The sequence below is a fragment of the Peromyscus californicus genome, unplaced genomic scaffold (assembly GCF_007827085.1).
Source record: "Peromyscus californicus insignis strain IS unplaced genomic scaffold, ASM782708v3 Scaffold_16__1_contigs__length_79575227, whole genome shotgun sequence".
NCBI classification, from domain to species: Eukaryota; Metazoa; Chordata; class Mammalia; order Rodentia; family Cricetidae; genus Peromyscus; species Peromyscus californicus.
Window position 1 is genome coordinate 66,096,688 of NW_026294458.1, and position 16,191 is coordinate 66,112,878.

At 40.0% G+C, this 16,191-nt stretch overlaps 1 protein-coding gene across 4 annotated transcripts in view; it reads left to right on the forward strand.

The window, feature by feature from the left end:
• Window positions 1–16,191, forward strand: part of Gabpa (GA binding protein transcription factor subunit alpha) — a 30,094-nt gene that overhangs the window by 158 nt on the left and 13,745 nt on the right. For 2 of the 4 annotated variants that reach the window (XM_052741045.1, XM_052741048.1), the window contains exons 1-5: window positions 19–503; window positions 2,626–2,727; window positions 6,081–6,225; window positions 9,292–9,376; window positions 11,132–11,377. In XM_052741045.1, the coding sequence (XP_052597005.1) occupies window positions 2,651–2,727; window positions 6,081–6,225; window positions 9,292–9,376; window positions 11,132–11,377 (553 nt within the window). In that variant the 5' untranslated portion in view covers window positions 19–503; window positions 2,626–2,650. Of the gene's footprint in view, window positions 1–18; window positions 504–825; window positions 1,456–2,625; window positions 2,728–6,080; window positions 6,226–9,291; window positions 9,377–11,131; window positions 11,378–16,191 lie in introns of those variants that run through there. The other 2 variants (XM_052741046.1, XM_052741047.1) reach the window with 2 other exon arrangements.

Sequence of the window (16,191 nt, forward strand, 5' to 3'; positions counted from 1 at the left end):
GGGTCCCATAGCTAAGACTCCGCCATCTTATCTTTCCTTCACTTTAACTTCGCCCCTTTTTCCCCCTCTTGGAAACAGTGCACTGTACGCATGCGTACTTTGTTCTCTCTTCTAGTTCAGGCTCCCTTCGGAGTCAGCGTCTTGTTCCGTGGGGTTGGGGAGGTGGCTGCAGTGTGTGTGTGTGGGGGGGGGGGGGGGGAAGCGAGCGCGTAACACCGAGCGGCTAGGGGCGTTTGTGCCTCGTGAGCCTCCGTTGCCGCCGGCGTTCGTGTCGCGCAGCCTGCTGGGAGTTGTAGTTCCAGGCCCAGGGGTGCCTGGGAGGCGGGAGAGGGGCCGGGGTTCCTTAGCGCCGATTCCGCGGGAAGGGCCCCGGGGCCTCACTCAGCGAGTCGCGGGCGCGGCGCGGCTTACCCGGAGAGTCGCTGCACGTGGAGCCCGCGCCGCCGCCGTTCCCAGCCGGCTGTGGAGCGCGGCCGAGGGCCACGGGGCGGATTCCGGAGCTGGTGAGTGCGGCCGCGGGCGGGCGGGCGGGCGGGCGGGGAGCGCGGGCCCCGCGCGGCCGGCCTGGTTCCGGGGCTTTTCCCCCCGCCGCGGCCCCCCCGCGGCCGCCTCTGTGTTTTGTTTCCGCTGGTCCCCGGCGTTGTGACTCCCATTTCCGTTCGTGGAGACTTGAGGGAGCCGGGTGGGGAGGGGCGGGAGAGGCTGTGCGGGGAGCCGAGGGGAGGGGCGCGGGGAGCGGCATGGTCCGGGGCCGGCGCGCGGCGGAATGCTGAGGGCGCGCTTGTCGCCCGGCGCGGGGCGGGCTCCGCGCGCTGGCCGGCTGGCCTCGGCTGGCCTCGGCCGGCCTCGGCGGCCCCGCGCTCCCGGGTCTCTCTGGAAGGGGCCAGACCAGCCTGTCCCCCGACTCGGCGACTCCCGCACCCCACATCCAGTTGGCCCTCTGGAACGGTCTCAGAATTGCACACTAATGCAACTGATGACTTCCAGTTTCTTTTACGAAGAAGTCAGTGAAGGTTAAAGGTTATTGTACTTGGCCAGCTTTTTTTTTTTTAAATTAATTAATTTTTTTTTTTTAAATCACTGGTGTAGTGCAACAACGATGGAGTTCAGGGATTCCACCCTAGGGTTAACAGCATGGGGAATGGTGCCAGTTCGTCGTTTCAAGATGATGAGTAGTCGTTTGAAAATAGTTCCATAGGTAGGCCAGTGACATGGCCCGGCAGGTAAAGCCACTTGCTGCCAAGCCCGATTATCCGAGTTCAACCCCTGGAACTCTAGTGGCAGAGAGAACTGACTACCACAAGCTGCCCTCTGACCTCCACACATGTGCACCTACTATCTAGCTACGGCTGACCTGAGACTTGTTGTTTAGACTAGGCCGCCTAGAATGCAGAGGTTTGTGTGCCTCTGCTTTCTGAGCCCTGGCATTAAAGGAACGTACCACCACGCCCAGCAGTAAGTAAATGCAATTTTTAAAAAACCAATAGGTCGTTTGGACTAATGATAGGTCTGAGTGCTGGCAAGAGGAAATGATTTCAACAGATTCACCATCGTCACGTTCTTAGATATACACAGTCGTCTTTAACGACACAAGATACTGGCCACCACTTTAGTGCTTTTTTCTTTTTTTTTTCTTATTTGTATGCAGACCCGGGTGCCAAGTGGACTGAAGTCCATTTTACCTGTACTGCAAGTACAGAAGTGTATCTTGGGTACATGGTCATGAAGTAGTGAATTAAGTACTGACATATTAAGTTGGAAGAGTCAGGAGAGCAGATAGAGGCCAAGTACTGAATTAACACGGTTCACGGGAGTCTTCTGGCAACTAAAAAAAAAAAACTTAAATCTTAGGACTGAAAAGTAAAATGGTAATTTTGAAAACCTGTATGCCCTTCACCTGAAGAAGGGTCTTCAGTTTTTAACTTTTAATCAGATTTTGGTTTTTGCTCTTTACACACACAACGCAGATGTACATGCTGTCCTTTTTCCTAATGGTGATTGCATTTTCTAGGAAATGCACAATACAATGTGAATGAATTTCGTCTTGGAATGATTCGTACCTGTGCATTTCTTCACACCCTGAATTATTTTAGTTTGCTTTGGTATGAATTTCCTGTTTCTGTGCTGAGCTTTGCCAGCTTTGGGAGTTTGTCCCACCTTTTTTTCTCTTTTTGGTTATTAATTAACTGAGGGTTTGGTCTTTCCACTTAATAGTCACTTTCAGTTCTGTTTTGTAACTTGTGCGTAAAACAAGAATTTTAATCTTTATGTAATCAGGCCAGATATTTAGCTAGACAGTTGTAATCCCTCTCCATGTTAAACTTCAGGTTTGAATCCAAGTTGCTTTAATATAGTTGCTCTAATTTTCATTTGCTTTTGTAGTGTCTTGAATTAACTTACTTAGACTGGGCCAACAAGTTCCATTAAATAAAGGAATGGAATCACCGTATCAGGCTAATAAATGGCAATTTAAACAAAAACTAGTTTATAAATGTGGTATGTGAGCTTTCACATAGATAGAGCACCTCTCCTCCCTCCGCTTTAATTCAGATTTGGTCTTTTTCTTGCATATCATTTTTGCTTTTACAGGTGATGTTTAAAAATCTTGACATTGATCTCTTCTAGGACTGAACATTGAAAGACTTCAGCCATGACTAAGAGAGAAGCAGAAGAGCTGATAGAGATTGAGATTGATGGAACTGAGAAGCCAGAGTGCACAGAAGAAAGGTTGGCAGTTCTGAATTGACCAGTTTTTACTATTACTGGTATTCCAGGTTACAGTCAAGGACCAGACCAATGTGTTTAGTTTTGTGTGTCCGTGTCCGTGTCCATCCCCGTGTCCCGTCTCTCCCTCCCCCTCCCCCCGACTTAATAGGTCTGTAGCTCAGAGAGAAAGGCATTTCTGAAATATAAGCAGTAGTAATGGGCACACAGTTATAATAGCCTGTCCCCACCCCCATCTAAAAGGCATTTCTTTGATTGTTTTTTATTCTTTAATAAGTGCTGATCACTTCTATTTCAAAGACAGTATAATTCAACCTGAATTTAACAATGGTTATTTATGAATAACTGCTGTATATTAGTAACTGTCAGAAATAAAATGAGTAAAATAAGACAGTTTCAAATGTCCTTATAAAAGTCGAAGAACACCTGTGTCCACAGTACTGACCATAACAGTAAAAGTGTTGCTTCTTGGAATGACGATGGAGTCTTACCTGAAAGGGGGTGGTGATGAATTCAGAATCAAGGGAGAGATTCTGATAGAAACAGATTTGGAAAAAGTCAGTAAGGAGGTTGTGGAGATAGTAGCTAAGGTGCTATTATACTCTGTAAAGCAGGAGACAAGCTAATATACTGAAGCTAATGGGACTGAAAGGTCATGGGGGACTTCTACAGAGTAGTAAAAGACAGGCTGGGATGACTTAGATCTGGAGGATGCTGAGTTAAGAAGACAGCTAAAATTTAAACTTCAGTGCTAAAGAGAGCTTTGGATTGTTTGTTCCTTTCTGCAGCACAAGAATAGAATGCCTGGGGTCAGCTTAGCTGGGTGGTTTTGACCTGAGTACTTTAAGAGCTTCTAGTTGAGTTAGTTGTCAGTATGGTCTGTAGTCACCTAAGAGTGGTCTGGAACTATAGTATCTGCCCCAAAGATCACTGGTGATCTTGTTGGCAGGGAACCTCAGTGTGTCCAGTGAGCCTTTCTCTAGGGCTTTTCAGTTAGTCTGAGAAGGTGCCAAGGGAGAAGCCAAAGAAACTGTAGCATTTGGTCCCACAGCTCAACCCTTGTTCAGGTTGGGAAGGAGCTGCAGAACTGGAGTCTAGCATGTCTACTTATTTTTAGGCACACAAATACTGCTAAATGCTCCATAGAGCCTAAAGTGTTTATCACGGGCCCTTTGCAGGTGTCTGGGTGGTCGATTAGCTGTTAACATGTGGCTCAGTGTAAAGGAGGCCATAGGTGTTCTCCAACTCCAGCAGTTTGTTATGTTGCAGAAATTGAGAAACAGTAATGTGATTAAGATTTTTAGATTTCCCAAGGTTTATAACTTTGCAACAAGAAACTTCGAAAATCTTAATACTTGATATTCATAGAAGTGAAATTTTAGAATCTGTTCTAAGGTAGCATTTGGATCTCTTAAAAATCATTATTACTAAAAAGGATAGGCTTCAGTGCTTAATAGCCAAAAAATATGCTGAAAGTGCTCACTTTCAAAAAAAACCAAAACATTCTTTATATTAACCAAGAATAATAATACACTATTATTTTAAAATAATATTGTTTTTAATCATGAGTGTTCTGTTTTATAAATTTTAAATATTTTAAGAAATGTGTTGTATATATATTCACTAAATATATATATTTTATATATATCATTATACTTGGAAAATATGTAAAAATAAAATGACATTGTGTATGTGTGCACACTCATGCACTTATACATGTTTGTGTGTGTTGAATGTGGATGCCTGTATGCCATAGCATGCATGTGGAGGTCAGAGGTCAGCGTCAGGTGTTCATCCTCACTATCCAGCTTGTTTAGACAGATCTTGTGTTTACCACTGCATAGGCCAACCCAGCTGGCCTGTGAGCCTGGGATTTTTGCTGCCTTGTCTCCCATCTTACTGTAGGTGCACTGGTGAGATGTGTACTACCATACCTGCCTTTGCCTGGGTTCAGAGGATCCAAACTCTGATCCTCAACATGTCCAGCAAGTGTTATCCTACTGAGCCATTTCCCTAGCCACTCACTCATGTTTTATTTTATTAGAAAATTTTATTTTTAATTATGTATATTTCAGTTATGTATCTGAGTGTGAGTATATGCAGGTGAGTTTAGGTACCAGCAGAGGCAAAAGCATCAGATCACCATGCAACTGGAGTTTTAGATGGGTGTGAGCCACATGATGTAGGTACTCAACCAATTCATGTCCGTCCCTCCATCTGTCCCCATGCCCCCCCCCTTAACCACTGAGGTATCTCACTGACTCCCACTTCATACTTATTTTAATAACTATGAAGAGATTTAAGTCATATTTAAAGTTTAAATGTGTTGTGAAACTTAAGTTAGTAAATACTATTTCCTCAGTCTTCTCTTTGACACACACACACACACACCACACACACACACACACACACACACACACACCCCGGTAAGCATTTACAAGAGATATGTACAATTACTTATCAAGGCTTTTAACCTATTTGAATTGTGAAATAACAATGCAAAAGAGCTCCAAGTAAGTTTTAAGGGGCAATATAAATTCCTAAGACTAACTAGGCAGTGATGGTGCAAGCCTTTACTCCCAGCACTCAGGAGGCAGAGATAGAGGCAGGTAGGTTTCTGAATTCCAGGACAGCCAAGACTATTCAGATAAACCTCTCAAAAACCTAATAATTGGTTAGTATTCAAATTAAATTGCAAGTATTTATATTGTTATGCCTTATCAATTTATATTTACTAGGTTATATTGGTAAGGAAATTGATTAGTAGAAATGTACAAAATTTTGGTTTTGATTTTTGTTTTGTTTTGTTTTGAGTTTTGAGATGGGGCTCATATAGCCCATGCTGGTTTATATTTCTCTATGGAACTGAGGATGGAGGATGGCCATGAACTGATGCTCCTGTGTCTACTTCCCAAGTGCTGTGATTAAAGGCTTGTGCCAAAATCTCAACAAATTTTACACATTTTAAAGGACACAGTGTATTACCATGGTTCTGGGCCTTAAATTCTTGAAAATAACTTGGGAGGTAATATAAAGGCACACATTTCCCCTTAGATAGTATACATCCAGCACTTATTTATGTACTGGTGGCTGGTGCATGCATTTATATACATAACTAAGCATGTTTTTAAGAGTGTTTTAAGTTTCAAATTAGCTATGAGATTTAGCATTCATATTGACAACATTAGTCCATGGTTCTAACAGCATCAAAGAAGAAATTATTACACAACATAGAAGGAAAGAAAAGAGTTTCAAAGACCATGTATGTTTTTGGTATTAATTTTGTTTTGAGCATAGTGTCATCTTTATATCAGGATAACATGTGATTATTAACCTTTATCTCCATTACCATTTAGCATTGTGGAACAGACCTACACCCCAGCTGAATGTGTAAGCCAGGCAATAGACATCAATGAACCAATAGGCAATTTAAAGAAACTACTAGAACCAAGATTGCAGTGTTCTTTAGATGCTCATGAAATTTGCCTGCAAGATATTCAGGTAAGGTTTATCTCTGTAAATATCTATAAATATATCTGATATAAAATTTGAGCACTTAGAAATGAAAATTCTTTTAGCAAATTTCCTGTATCTAAAACTTAAAGATTGAGTAATAAAATTGAATTGCATGAATAATAAGTCACTCATTCCTTTTTACTTTCATGAATATAAAAGTCAAATTAACGATAGAGACGTGGGAAGCATTAAGAAGTGAGACTGAAGAAGTTTGTGCTCGCTGATTTAACTTACTTAATATGAGTTTTCTCACCTTTAGAATGAGGACCATTGACGGAATGGTTTGTATTGCCTTTGCATTTTCTCTGGCAGTAAATTGGAAATATTTCCCATTGTAGTATTATTGTATGTTTGAAGCATCCTCACAGACTTAGTTTACCTTTTTTCCAGGTGATACTACTTTGTGTATAAGAAGTAGTAATCTGAGTAAGATTGCTGAAGTAGTTTTCCATGACTTTACTTTTCTTTTTGGCGGGAGTGGGGGTGGGGGGGGGTTTCGAGACAGGGTTTCTCTGTGTAGCTTTGCGTCTGTCCTGGAACTCACTCTGTAGCCCAGGTTGGCCTCAAACTCACAGAGATCCGCCTGCCTCTGCCTCCTGAGTGCTGGGATTAAAGGCGTGTACCACCACCGCCCGGCTCCATGACTTTTCTAAAACTCACAATAATTGCTAGCATCTGTACACTTTTTTCACATTAACATATGAATGTGTATTTTGTCATTTTTTAACATTGTTTGCTTCGCTTTATTTTATTTTACTATTATTTTGTTTGTTTGTTTTTCTAGATAGGGTTTCTCTGTGTAGCTTTGGTGCCTGTCCTGGATCTCGATCTGTAGCCCAGGCTGGCCTTGAACTCACAGAGATCTGCCTGGCTCTCCTGAGTGCTGGGATTAAAGGCGTGCGCCACTAACGCTCGGCCACTTTATTCTTTACTGTCTGTAATCTTCATGCCTGTCTTGTGATACCATTTTTCCGTGTATTACAGAACTTTGCCTTAGTATTTTAAAAATTCGAGTCCTCTGCAGTTACTATTAAACAATATTCTGTTATAAAGTAAATTGAAATATTCATTAGTTGCTATTAACCATATTTTAAGTCTTTTTCCTTTAATATACATATAATAAATGTTAATGGTGATTGGATATTGCCTTCTAAAATTAGAGACTATGGTTGTATCTACTTAAAACAACATGTTAAATTTTCTTCTTAGTAGTGAGAAGATAAATTAATATGGTATTTTGAAAGTAGTTGATATTCAGTATCTTATTAGAAGTGTAAAGTGCCCAACAGTTCTACTTCAAAGAGTTGTTCCTACATAATGCTCACCTGCGTAATAGTATATTTATAAAGATCCTAAAAGTAAATCTTTTAAAACAGAGTATTCAATACATAAATGCAGGATTCAAAATAGTCATTAAAAGTGGTGAGCTAGAGCTATAAGGATAGAGTACATTGAGTTAAACACTAGCAAAATACTTCCAAATGATCCCATTTAATTGTATCAGTCATCAAAAACCACCATGTTATTATTTCTATTCTGCAATGATAGATAGAATACCTGGCCTCGTAATGAAATATGGCCTACACAGTACCTATTCTATCATAGTTTCTCAGTAAGCAGTTTCTGGATAAATGAAAGTATGTGTAAATCATGATATCATTAACTTGAGAGCTATGCTTGGATATATGGGCATTTCACATCCCTCCTAGCACCTTTCCTCAGCTGAACAAAGAATGTGAGCATGGCAGCTTCAGTTTCCCATGTCAGTGCAAGCATGCATTTGATATTAGTACCTGCTACTTCTGGGAATGCCTTGGCATCGTCAGATAAATGCCAACTTAAAAGCAGCTGGAGCAATCACTGAGTTGTGCTTCTTTGAAGAATATGTTACACATTCAACCATGCTGGAGCCTTGTTCTTATAGGTCCTATTCTTAGTATGCTGTCGTATTCAGGCTCTGAGATCTAACTTTTCGAGATACATAGGCCATAGCTTCCAATGGGTAATGCTAGTGTCCTCTCGACCTGGAGGAAAGTCTTGATGTTCAGAGAATGTTTAAATACCAAGCAAAGACTTACATTAAGGAGTAGAAACTGCCACATTTAGCCAATCCAATGTGTTATAGAGTTTGTTTTGTTTCTGTTCAAGTCGGATATAAAGTCCACTTAATACTCTAGGTTTTATGTATAAGACATTGTAAGTAGTTGAAGTTGTGATTGTACCTTTACTGAATTCTTGGTCATAAGAGTAGAAGGAGGATTTGTGTGTTGAGTATATGTGCAGACACATCTAGACACAATGTACTTATGATGGAAGCCTGTTCCAAGCTAGTGATACAATATCAGAGGTCAAGATTATTTTTATTTCATTAATAAGCCATGGTAAGAAATGCATTCACTAGAAGGAGGTATGAAGAGAAAAGAGCACCATTGTTCCAAGGATATGGAATTATGACAAAAGTAGATCCATAGTTGAGTCATGAATCATTTAATTTTATTAACTTTGTGATTAGAGGCTTTTGCGTGAATCCTAAGTGGCATTAGTTACAAGGGAGATACGGCATGGATATGTTAGTAAACTTAGGTAAATTGTCAGCCGCTAATTAACATCTTTCCTTATCTGATAACCATTGGATTATCTTGTTCTTTAAATACATTTGCAGAATGAAGAATTGCCTGTTGGTGTTATTTAAGATCCCAGCTGAGGTTGCAGAGCTCCCATAGAAAGCTGCCACTTAAAATAACTTTGCAGCAGCAGGGAATGGTTGCAGGGTGTCTGCCTGGCACACATGAGGCCCTGACTAGTCCTCAGCACCACCAAAATAGAAAAATTAATGTGGTGGGTTTCTGCTGTCCTCCATTACTTCCTCAGTGGTGAAAATATTTCTAGTTTTAGCAAATAAATAGTATGACAGCTTTATAATTAAATACATTCTTATAAATATTAGTATGCTCAGAAATTCTGTTTGGTACAGTGGTTTGTGCTAAACCACAGACAGTAACTTAGCTAAGGATTAAGCTAAAATAATCTTACTTACTCTTGTCTGTTTAGCTGGATCCAGAACGAAGCTTGTTTGACCAAGGAGTGAAAACAGATGGAACTGTACAGCTTAGTGTACAGGTAATTTCCTACCAAGGTAAGTTACTTCCGTTGGCAGATACTTAAAAATCGAGTTCATGTTTGTCCCCTAAGATAGCTGAAATCTGTCTGCTGAAGGCGTTTGAGACGAGCGTCCAGATGCCTGGAGTGGTTCTAGACTTGTGCTTTTGTTCCCTAAGTACATCTTCAGGGTAAAGCTGAGAGTGTAGCACGTTTCACCTAAGTGAGATAGTGGTATATATTGAACTATAATAAAAAGTAGAATCACATCATAAAGAACTATTTCTTCTAACATTTTTATTCTTTGAGAATTTTATTTTATTTTTATCATATTCACCCCCACTCCTGCCCTTAACAGTTTAGTTTATTTTTAATAAATACTATATCTTATGTACAGTTGTTTACCATTGTTCTTAGGGTATAATTTCTAAATGTAATTCTGATTTCTGAAATAGCTTTAAGTTTTTGCCTGCTAAATCTCCATTGAGGAGTCTCCGTAGTGATAAATCACTTACCTCAACTTTATTTCTATCCTTTCCATAGGAACTACAGTTTTTAATGCTATAGGGCCTGAATGTCTTTAGGATGTGGGTTAATTGATGTGAATTTAATTGAACAAAGTCAGCAGATGTTTAGGATGGAAGACAAGGGCTGAGGAGATGGCTCAGTCTGTAAAGTGCTGTGAGTGAGCGTGAAGACCTGAGTTCAGACACAGTGGTTCTTACCTCTAATGCCAGTGTGGGGAGCAGAGAAAGGAAAATCCTGGGACTTGCTGACTTTCCAGTCAGAATGAATTGGTGGCACTCAGACTCAGTGAAACATCCTGACCCAAAAAATAAGGTGGAGAAAGATTGAGGAAGATGTCCCACATCAACTCTCACTTTCATGTGCATGCGCGCGCGCGCGCGCACACACACACACACACACACACACACACACACACAGTGCCACACACAATGAAGTAAAAAGAAGGCAGACAGAGCCAAGTACAGTGGTTTGTAATCTCGGCACTTGGAAGGCAAACACGGGGATAGCTACTCTGGGCTTCATGTGATCCTGTCTAAGAGAGAAAGAGAATAGAATCTCATTTTAATTTTCTTAGAAGGTTTGTAAAATCTTGAAGAATGTGTAGCTACTCATGCACTCTGTTTCTGTTTTTTTTTTAATATCAGTATCATATCATTATATCAATACCTTCATCTTTTTTATATTGCTGTTGTAAGAAGTGGCATTTTTTCCCATGTGGTATATGTAGGTAATGTTTGTCAAGTTTGTGTGCTCAAACTTAGAATGCTAGGTTAAAGAATTTTTAGGTATTCTCTACATAGGTGTTAAATTTTATTACAGTTGACTTTACTTCTTTTTTTTTAAACATACATTTTTATTTTTCAATTATTTCAGGATAAATTGCAGACATGATTATTTTCTATCTCTAAATATATCATCAGTGTCTGTGTTTCCTGAAAACCAAGGGTCCTAGACTAGGGTACAGCTCAGTGCTAGAGTTCTTCCCTCTTCTGTGTGAGGCCCTGTGTTGGATCCTCAGCACTGCAGTGAAACAGTGCTCAAGCATGCTGCTGTGTAATCACATAACTGCTGCCAAAGTCAGAAAATTAATATTGACACAGTACTGTTGCTGTAGAATTGTACTTACTTAGAAATAAAGATCTGTTCAGTTTTTCATTATTTCAAGAACTTTTTTTTTTTCATTTGGAAAAATAAACTTTACTTTTAGCTCTTTGTGTCTTGTGGTTTTTATTTAAATTTGTATTTTTGTTTTATCCACTGTTAGGAATTGAGCCAAAGCTAAACATTCTTGAAATTGTTAAAACTGCGGAAACGGTTGAAGTGGTCATTGATCCAGATGCCCACCATGCAGAAGCAGAAGCACATCTCGTTGAAGAAGCCCAAGTGATAACTCTTGACGGCACCAAGCACATCACAACAATTTCGGATGAAACCTCGGAGCAAGTGACGAGATGGGCTGCTGCACTGGAAGGCTACAGAAAAGAGCAGGAGCGCCTCGGGATCCCCTATGGTAATGAGACGGCTATTGTTGGGGGCAGTCAGAGTTAAAGGAGATGTGGAAAATACCACTTGGATAAGATAGAATATTTTTTAATGTAGATGTTCTGGAAAGATTATTGATTTTTATATATCTAGTTAGTATTGAACATACTAAGAACATAATGAACAAATACTATGCTGATTGCTTGGAATACAAAGAATTATTAGAAAAAATTCTGCCCGTAGCATGTTCACAGTGTAGTTGAAGAGAAAGATGATAAATAAAAAGAGGTGAGTGTCATAGAAAGTTTAAACTGTCAGTGACTAATACAAATAAAGCATGCCTTTAGAACATCAAAGAAATGAATATTTTGAGGAATGCCAAATGGAGTTGAGACAGTAGTTCATGGATTCAGGACAAGCTTAGGCTTCTGTAGCAGGCCCTTTCTCAAAAAACAAACAAGAATGTCATAGGATCAGAGTACTCTGAGGAAAATGGGAGTGAGTTTATTCTGAGAAACTACACTGCCATAAAGATCATTTCAAACAGGAGACATTCAGAACAAAGCGTAGACCTGGATAAATGCAAGAGTACTTAGGCTGTATTGGATCAAGAGTTATTTCTGACATCGTGGAACTGGTTTTGGTCAGTGAAAGTGATAACTAAAAAAAAAAAAAAATGAATGTTGCCCAGATGTCCATAAGGCACATAGTGGCTGAGTGAGAGAAAACAAGAACATAGTAATGCTGTTCAGATGAGCATAGACTAGGTGGCTTCTTTAGTAGTAAGCAGGAAGAGATTGGTGAAAACAGTGATAAGGTTGGCAGATTGTGAACATGGAGAGAGGATACTCAGAGTGACTAGAGTGGTAGTTTGGGTACAAATTGGTTGCTTTTTCATTACTTTTACTAGGCACTATGGTAAATTCTGGGCTAACGATGATCCCCAAGAACAGAGCATGCCTTTAACGACACACCCCTTAACCCTGTATAGGACTGGCCTTAATGCCTTACACTAGCTAGGCAAGCACTTGACCTTTAAACTAGATTCCTAACTGCTAGGCATACCTTTGAAAGTCTTTGGGAAGATATAGGGCTGTCTGGTATAAAGGTTTCTTAAGCGAGAGTATTGATAGCACTTGACTTTGAAGTAAAGTACATTATCAGTTTAGGGTACCCTTAAATTCACATAATTTCAGGAGCACAAACTCTCAGGCTGGAGATACAGATATTGTGTGGAGCACATTCATATTGGGTTTGTATTTGAAGACATAAAAGTAAAAGTCTTTTGAAAGAAACGTGGAAAAGAACACATTACTGGTTCCAAGACAACCTGTAGGGCAGGAGAAGGGAAACAGGAAAACGTAAAAGATGCCAGGTGTAATGGTATGTGTCTTTAATCCCAGCACTCCAGTGGCAGAGGCAGGCAGATCTCTGAGTTCTGGGTCAGCCAGACCTGCATAGTGAGACCCTGTCTCAAAAATAAAGCCCAAAATCAATGGTACAGCTGAAGACAGAAGGAAATAACTATGTAGTATCACTACTATTGAGGGAGAGTTATAGGTAACACTCTTGAGATGCTTTTGAGAAAGTCAGAAATACAAAGTAACATCTAGTTTGGTAATCATAGAACGATTGTTTAATTTGGATTTAAGTTACTGTAGAGTTCGATAAAGCTGAACTATAGGCACAACTTAGAAATGGGGGAACATTTATTAGAAGCAATAGAGAAGAAAAGCGTTAGGGAAACAAAGTATCATACAATTGAAGAGTTGGTAGTGTGCTCTTACCACTATTCCCTCAATAATGTAACAACAACTTAGAGTATTCACAGTGTATTAGGTATCTTATTTAGACGTGGTTTAAGTTACATGCGTTCACATACATCCTTCATAAGTAAATACTGCACTATTTTGTAGAAGACTTAGTCTGAGGAATTTGGTATCCTTGAGGAGTGGGGGCCTTCTGGAACCAGTTCCCCACAAATGCCAAGGGATAGGTATATGCAATTCCTTATTGTGACATGTAGAAATTTACTTTTGGCATGTAGAAGCTAGTGTGGATATATAGTTTATTTGACCTTTGTGATAGCAAGTTAGGAATCACCTGAGAGGAAATGCTGAGAAGGGAAGAAAGGGACATGAAAACACTGAATAGTGTTTTTGCAGTGTTTGCTGTTATTTTCCACAAGACATCCTCAGTAGTAGTAGTAGTAAAGTTACAGGAAGTAATCATAAAGATGACCATAGGTAGCAAGATGATTGATTCTCTGTGGTTCAAGGTCCTACCAGGAATGTCATTTACTTAAAAGCACATTTAAGCCGGGCGGTGGTGGCACATGCCTTTAATCCCAGCACTTGGGAGGCAGAGGCATGTGGATCATTGTGAGTTTGAGACCAGCCTGGTCTACAAAGCAAGTTCCAGAACTGTTAACATAGAGAAACTCTGTCTCAAAAAAAAAAAAAAAAAAAAATTTAAAAAGTACATTTAAAATACTTGACAATATCATTGATGAAATTCTTTGTCATGAAATTTTTATCTACTAGACAAGTATCTTAGTTAGGGTTTTTGTTTCCATGAAGAGATACCATGACCGTGGCAAATTTTAAAGGAAAGCATTTAATTTGAGGTGGCGGCTTACAGTTCAGAGGTTCAGTCCATTATCATGGCAGGAAGCATGGTGGCATGCAGGCAGACATGGTTCTGGGAAAGTAGCTGAGAGTTCTATATGTTGGAGGCAACAGTAAGTCGACTGAGACACTGAGCAGTATCTTGAGCTTAGGAAGCCTGAAAACCCGCCCTGACGGTGACACACTTCCTCCAACAAGGCCACACCCAATTAACATTGAAACAACCATATTCCACTCCCTGGCCCCCAGAGGTTGTAACAATATCATAAGGCAAAATGTATTTAGTCCGACTTCAGAAGTCCCCATAGTCTATCACAGTCTTAATAGTGTTTCAATTTCCAAAGTTCAAAGTCTTTTCTGAGATTCATGCAATCTCTTAACTTTCATCACCTGTAAAAATCAAACTCAAAAAGCAGATCACATACTTCAACATATAATGGTTCAGGATATACATTGCCGTTCTAAAACACAGGGAAGGGAAAGTAGCAAGGAAATACTGGACCAAAGTTAGACTGAAAATCAGTGGACACACTCCAAACTCTGCATCTCTGCACTCCAGGCTTCAACGTCACAGCTTCACGCAGTGGCCTCTCTACTAGACCTCCTTTCAGGGACACCCCTGACACGTTTAATTACATTCAAAATACCACAGCAAGCTTACACTGAGTAATATATTCTCAGAAAACTACCCTTTTAAACTCCTCTTTCTTTTTTTTTTTTTTTTTTGGTTTTTTCGAGACAGGGTTTCTCTGTGTAGTTTTGCGCCTTTCCTGGAACTCACTTTGTAGACCAGGCTGGCCTCGAACTCACAGAGATCCGCCTGGCTCTGCCTCCCGAGTGCTGGGATTAAAGGCGTGCGCCACCACCGCCCGGCTTCAAACTCCTCTTTCTTTATCTACATGCAGTTTTGACAAATTTACTACCTCAATTACCACTGAAATATAATATGATTAACTGTAGCTACTTTAAATGTCTTTGAAATACTGACCCACATTGGGAAATCCCTTAAAGTTCACATTAATATAAACCAGTTTTCTATCTTGATAGCAGCTTAGACACTTTTTCATTCATGTGGTTATATGTGCAAATATTTTTAGTATTGCCCATTAAACTAATCTGAAGGTCAAATTAATAACTTTATAGTAGTTAGAAATCTATCAAAGAGATGGGCTATCCAAAATGTTAAAACGATAAAAACAAATTCAGAGTCAAATATGTATTTTTTCCTTTATGAAATACATATATTGAAATGATAGGTTGTAACTTTTATTCTTTTTTTAAAGTATTTTCTAAAAATTTGTTTTTGCCAGATACTAACATTTAAGAACATATGCAGATTCTTAAATATAAATAATATTCACACAGGAAAAGTATTAGTGATTGTATCTAACTAGCTATCCAGTTCCATAGCTCTGTCTTCTCCACACTGGTAAACTCCTTTGTTTAGCCTCTCTCACAGGTCTGATAGAAAGCAAGCTTCTTAGAAGCCAGTTCTGCACCAGCTTTCATTCTGGTGACTTGGCTGGTATATGTGGTGTGGTGTAGATGGTTTGCTTTAGTGTGTTTTTTGGGATGAAGCCTTCCTATGTGGCCCAGATGGACATTGGCTTGTGGTCATGCAGCGTAAGCCTCCCCATTTACTGGAATTGCAGGCACTTGGCTTCCTTTTCTGCTTTATAAATTGCACTGTAACTTTCATTTAAGTTAGTCTGATTGCCTTAGGACTGCTCATTTGTTAAAGAACATGTTAGACAACTCTTAGGTTTCCTGAGTTCAGGATGGACTTCTTTTTTGTTGTTTGATTGGTTTTTTGTTAGTTTGTTTATAAACAGTCTCCCTCTAGCCCAGGCTATCCTAGAATTCACCATGTAGCCCAGCTTGTCCTGTCCTTGCAGCAGTCACCTGCTCAGCTCCCTGAGTCTTATTTATAGTTGCCTAGGTTTGTATGCACATCCAGACTTTGTTTCTCCTACCTGAGTGCTCAGCGTTAGTTCTTCTCATTCTCCTGTGGGTCTGGAAGCAGACTGCACATCTCCAGAGCTGTCCTCTTGGCCTTTGGGTCACTGCTGAGGCCTCCAGTTCTGTGTTCGTAGCCTCAGCCTTTTGTTTACTCCCCATTCTTTCGTTCTGTTTACAGCTTCGCTGGAAAGGGTTCCTTAAAAAAGATTTTTGGCTTTACACTTCCAAATAATACATATTTTACTCTGCTCTGCTT